The following is a 6,000-nucleotide window of genomic DNA, read 5'->3' on the forward strand; positions in this document are numbered from 1 at the left end:
AAGTGGGAACCCCTTGGAGGGACAGGCCTGTGACGCCCTGCTGAGGTCTGGGAGTGGCCCACCTGCAGAGGCTCCCTCTGCTTCGCACTGATGCAGTGGCTTCTTCTGGCGGGTAGAGAGTAATGAGAGTCCGGGCTGAGGAGCAGGGGAGGGAAGCACTTGGCCTGTTAGAGATGTGTGCAGGAAGCTCTTGACCAGAGGTGAGTAACTTTGCATATCAACACTCTGTTATGCCCTAAAAATAAAAAAGGCATTGTGAGAGAGATCAGCTAAAAGGTAAGAGCCAGCCGCTGTTACCTGCCAGAGGCACCAGCAATAGAGGCCGCCTTGCAGGCCGGAGTGGACAGGGAACGGGCAGTGCCTCTTACTGGAGTCTGTTCCCAGCAACTCAGCACACTGTGTGTGTGCCCACTGGTGCCTGACCCCTGGCTCACCACTGGGAGCTCACGGGGACACATGGCCGTCCCATCACTCAGCGGCGTGGGGATTTGTTCATGTCAGTTTACATCCATATACCACCTGGACTGCTATTTCTTAATATTTAAAATATTTTAAACAGCCTGGTCCTAAGCAATAATATCCATGGAATCTTGAGTTGGGTGTGCTAAATATATTTTTTATCTGAACCACATGGAAATGGATACGGAACTATTGCAAATGTCTGTTTGTGCCATGTGACTGCACTTCCACAGCCCCTGTGACACAGTCCCACCTGGTTTCTGCGTGTGGTAGAGACTTGCAGTAAGTGCTGTGAGAGCTGGCGAGAAAGTTAGGAGCTATGGGAAGCAGATGCTGGAGTCTGCGGAAGAGCCCTGAGAGACAGGGATGGGGAAGGACAGAGTTTAAGGCAGATGGGACAGCACATGCCAAGGCATGAGTGTGGAATTATACGGTGTGTTAAGAAAACTAATTTTACTGAACATCTTAGGGATTTGGGGGTGTTCTGAGGGTTGCTAAAGTTTAAAAAAGTACTAGATGTTTTAAAATTGATTCTTCACAGAAGGTACAAGTTTTTCTCCTTTTCTCTGTCTCCTGCCTTCCTACACCCTGATAGGCCTCACACAGTTGTGCCCGATCTGTGTGAATGGTGTTTTTTTTGTGTATATGAGGTCAGCCAATTAAGTTCGCAAACTCATCCTAAAAAAGGTGCTACATACTCCATTGCTGAATATCACTATGGGCACCTTCACAGTGCCCACCTTGGGAATTATGCACTGATGCCAATGCCTAGTTCACCCTTCAAAGCAATTTTGGAACTCTTTTTCTGGAATGGCCATCAGAGCTGTTGTATTACCCTTGATGTCCTGAATGTCATCAAAATGTCTTCCTTTCAATATTTCCTTTATCTTTGGGTAAAGAAAGAAGTCATTGGGGGCCAGATCAGGTGAGTAGGAAGGGTATTCCAAAATAGTTATTTGTTTACTGGCTAAAAATTTCCTCACAGACAGTGCTGTGTGAGCTGGTGCATTGTCGTGATGCAAGAGCCATGAATTTTTGGCGAAAAGTTGAGGTCATTTTCATCTAACTTTTTCATGCAGCCTTTTCAGTACTTCCAACTAGTAAACTTGGTTAACTGTTTGTCCAGTTGGTACAAATTCATAATGAATAATTTCTCTGATATCACAAAATGTTAGCAACATTGTTTTGACTCTTGACTTGGACTGACAGAAGTTTTTTGGTTGTGGAGAATTGGCTGAGTTTCATTGTGCGCTTTGACACTTTGTTTCAGGGTTGTATTGGTACACCCATGTTTCATCACCAGTGACAACATGGCCCCAAACATCATCTTGCCTCTCCAAAAGGTCTTGGCAAACTTTGACTCTCCTTTGCTTTTGTTCATTGATGAGCTCCTTCAGGACCATTTTTTACACACCTTTCTTATGCCAAGATTTTCAGTTAAGATTTTCTTGTTTCTCTATTGATGTTCACTTGGTCTGCTATGCTTCTCAGAGTCAGCCAACGATTTTGACACACAATTCGATGGATTTTTGCAATGTTTTCGTCAGTTCTGCTTGTTACAGGCCACCCTGACCTTTCTTCATTAGTGACGTGTTATCTCCTCTCAGAAAAACATTTAATCATGTGTAAACTGCCGTTTTCTTCATATTATCCCCATAAAGTCGGACTAACATGTCCCTGATTTCACTTCCACTCTTGACAAGTTTAACAAGAAATTTAACGTTTGTTCTTTGCTCTAATTCAAGCTCAGACATTCTCACGATGGCACACAAAAACACAAAACAAGAATAATGAAAGCCACTCGGCAAGATACCACCACACGTCGACATGAACACAGCTGTGAGACACTGATATACCAAGGTTATGAAACCTACCAAGCTGTTTGTACAGTGCTGCCAATTTAAGAGCATGGTGGCAAGTTTGCTAACTCAATTGTCAGGCCTCATATAAGAAATTGCCCCCAAGTCTTTGTCACCTTTCAGGGACAGCCCCTAGTGGTGTTGGTGGCAGCTGTAGGTGATCATGTGATCCAGGTACAGGGGAGCTTGGCCTGGGAGAGTGAGGACACAGGACAAAGGTCACGAGCAGGATGAGGAGTCACCGGGGTGCATCCAACGAGGAAGCCAGGCCTGTGTGCTGCATGCTGAGAAGCATTTCCAGAAATACTTCTGGCATGTTGTACTTAGGAAAGCTTAGTGAGGCCTACTGTTTTCCAGCTGTCTTTGCTGGTCTCTCTTTTAGCATCCCTAATTTCTTAAAAGTTCCCCTGGACATTTTATGATGAAGATGATTCTGTAACTGTAAAGATAACATCGTGATCTAGAAACACATTTCTTTTTAAAGAGTGCTGTTTTGAGTGGAACACATGATCACCTTTATCCTGTGGGGAACTGGTCACGGGTTTCAGCTGAAAGGTTGGAACACCATCCTCCTGATTGTGTGGGTGTGGAGGATCATTTCTAAAGTTGTCACTAATGCATAGTGCTCGATGGCAGAGACCTTGACTCAGTGGGCCCTCTTGTTCCTGGCTGCACTGTGGTTCAGGTGACCTGCTTCAGTGTGCTTTTGTTTTGTTTTGTTTTTTTAACTTTTTTTTTTTCATTAAGTTGATAGCCAAATCAGAAGTGATCTGTCAGTTCGTGGAACTTTTAACACAGGCTGTGGAGAGCTATAAGCAGCGGATGGACTGGCTCACTAGTGGAAGCCGGCAGATTTTTGGTGTCATCTTGGAACAGAGCATCACCATAGTGCTGGATTTTGGTGGCATGTGGGAGGAGGAGCTTAGTCTGTGCCAAGATGCTGTAATAATGGTTCTCCGTGAGCAGGTAGCTCACATAGCCAAGTTCAATATCATATGGTGAGTTCAATGAACCTTCATCAGTGCTTTTCATTTATTAATAGTTAAGTAGCATAACTAGCATAGTTAGCTCTTTGGGGAGGGGGTGTGTTATCTTATAATTTCCTAGGATATAGAATTCCTGCAGCAACTCCACAATGAATAAATCTTAGAAAACTTTTATCTGCTTTGTACAAAGCATCTTATTTTTCTAATGAGATTTAGAAACATACTTTTTTTCAGTGCATGGCAAGGTCATATACAAGAATATAAATTATATTGAATATATATTTAAAGCCAAAAAAATCCCTTCACTCATTTTAGATTTTAGCTTGGAGAATGAATTCAAACTTGTCACAAATTTCACTGATTTTCACACTAGCTTGCAACTCACGCTGACCTCCCGGTAAGCTGACACTTAATCTTAAAGAACAACAGATGGCTGGCTTTATAGAATTTCCTGTATGTGCTTTGGAAACTTGTCTTAAATAGCTTCCCTGTTTTGTTAGTCATTTTCAGAGAGAGGGCTGGAAGCTTCTTTTTCCTTCTTTCTGCGCAAGTGACTGTGAGTGGTGTGCTGCTCGCAGTGGTGGGCTGAGGACTGACAGCTGTGGTGACCACTGTCCGGTGACAGCCCCATGTGATTCCTTGCAGGGCTTCTCAAGAACCTGTGAAATGGCAGGAAAATGCTGCTCCTGTGACGGAACAGTCCATCGCTGCTGCCATCAGTTGGGTTGAGACACTGACATTTGAGCGGGCCCTGAGCCAGGCTGGCCGCCTGGACGCTCTGCTGGAAGCCGGGAAAGACAAAACTGTGAGTGTGTATCCAGGGCTGGCCCAGGTCACCAAGGTGGCCTCAAGCTTATTTCTTCACACTCAGTGTCCTCATACTGCCCTGCAGCCGATCCTGGTGTCTTCCCATTGGCTTCCCATAGGGGCCATGTCATTGGCATTGAAGAGCCCATAAGTCTTAATCCTATTCACCCCTGAATTTGGAACCAAGTGACATATAGGTGACAGGCCCCAGGAGGGGATCCAAATCACAGGTTTGGTGATGGCAGAACTGGACCAACCAAAATGAGACTCCCTGACACCTACCCCTGAGCATGGCGGAGTGTCCTCATGGGCTGACTGGGGCCCTGAGTACACACCATTTAGCCACTGCCAGGAGAGCCACATGCTGACCATGGCCACTGGGCATCGAGAGAAGCCTTAAGGCCACAGCTGTGCATCTCTAACACTTCAGTTCCACTCCTGACAGTTAGATAAGTTAAGTCCCTCTCTTCTGGGGAGGAGGGGTTGGAAGGCTCCCCCAAAACCCCGAGGATGAGGAAACAGGGCTTCCCAAACGTCCATGTTCTGTAACTTTCCCACTTTCTTTTCTTCACACATGGGTCTATCATGAGCTTTCTAAGGTGAGATGTATCCCGCCAATGTGTCATCCATTTTCAAATATTGGTGTATTCACATGGGCATTTTGATAGGGACCTTTTGGAAATAAAGATTTATCTGGAAGAAGTGATTAAGTGGTGGTGTTAATGTCTCTTTAAGCCACAAGGATGTGTGTTTCTTTGACTCTACTGGTGGGACTGATAAGGGTAGTGGCAAGCTAGAGAGGAAGTCCTCTGGGCAGATGGGTCTCTTGGCTGCCTCCACTCCCTGGGTGGGGGTAGGTCTGCTTTCCTTCGGGATATAGCTACTTAATAATACTTAATAATTAATTAATGTTAATTAATAATTGCTTCCTCCACCCTGGAAGCCTGAGGGTTCTGTAAACTGGGCATGAGAACAAGAATTCACAACCGATGATTCTAAAGCCATTTCATTTTAAAAGGCATTTTGCCAATTATTTTTTGGGCAGGATGGGGATAGATAGGTAGCATATTTATCTTCCTCTCTGTTTTTCTCAATGTCTCTATGTGAGCAGAAAGGATAGGCAGAACGGCAGTGTGTAGGAAGAAAGTGGGGGTGGGGCAGACAGTCTCAATGGAAAGCATGTCCCTGGAAATCGGTAGCATGGGTACCTGGGGGTGGCCTGGAGCCCTAGGCAGTCAAGAAGCTGAGGAATGAACTTAATGAACAACCCTAGAGCCTGAGTAAAGGCTTACGCTGGCCACAGCATTTTTAGTTTGATGAAACCTTGATGGAAAAACCTTTCTGCACAAGGGTTTCAGACTTGGATTATTGCTAGAGCAAAGAAGCTGAGTTTTCATGACATGCAGCGAAGACACAGGGTGTCAGGAGCCACAGACAGACCACCTGGAGGTGTTTGTCCTCACTTGCCTCCCACTGAGCTCACAAACCCAAGTACCTGCCCCCACCCCGTTATCTGTCTTTCCTGTCTTAGGCCATGTGTGGTTTTAGATCCTTTTGGGAGGGTGAACCCGTCTCCTCTGCACTCAGGCAACAACACAGCTGGGACACTAACATAGCTGGGACACTAACTAGTAACAGTGCAGCTCAGTGGAGCCCATTTAATACACCTGACACAGGTGATGTGTATACCAGGAGGAAACTGGAGTTCATGCATTTGCTGGGAGAACAGTATTAGTTGTCTAATAAGGAGTTTGGAGAACACTTCCTCTTTCAATGTTTTCATCTGCCACTTGGGTAATTGGCTGAGAGTGTACAGCATTATTCCTCAGTCTTTACCTCCCATTAGGTCCTTTTGAAAATCAGGGGGCAGGTGCTGAAAGGCCTGAAAG

General features: G+C 45.3%; 1 protein-coding gene across 1 annotated transcript in view; it reads left to right on the forward strand.

The window, feature by feature from the left end:
• Nucleotides 1–6,000, forward strand: part of VWA3B (von Willebrand factor A domain containing 3B) — a 154,448-nt gene that overhangs the window by 23,024 nt on the left and 125,424 nt on the right. The window contains 2 exon segments of the mRNA XM_019659997.1: nucleotides 3,066–3,316; nucleotides 3,950–4,109. Of these exon segments, the coding sequence (XP_019515542.1) occupies nucleotides 3,066–3,316; nucleotides 3,950–4,109 (411 nt within the window).

The sequence above is a fragment of the Hipposideros armiger genome, unplaced genomic scaffold (assembly GCF_001890085.2).
Source record: "Hipposideros armiger isolate ML-2016 unplaced genomic scaffold, ASM189008v1 scaffold_310, whole genome shotgun sequence".
In the NCBI taxonomy this organism is placed as follows: domain Eukaryota; kingdom Metazoa; phylum Chordata; class Mammalia; order Chiroptera; family Hipposideridae; genus Hipposideros; species Hipposideros armiger.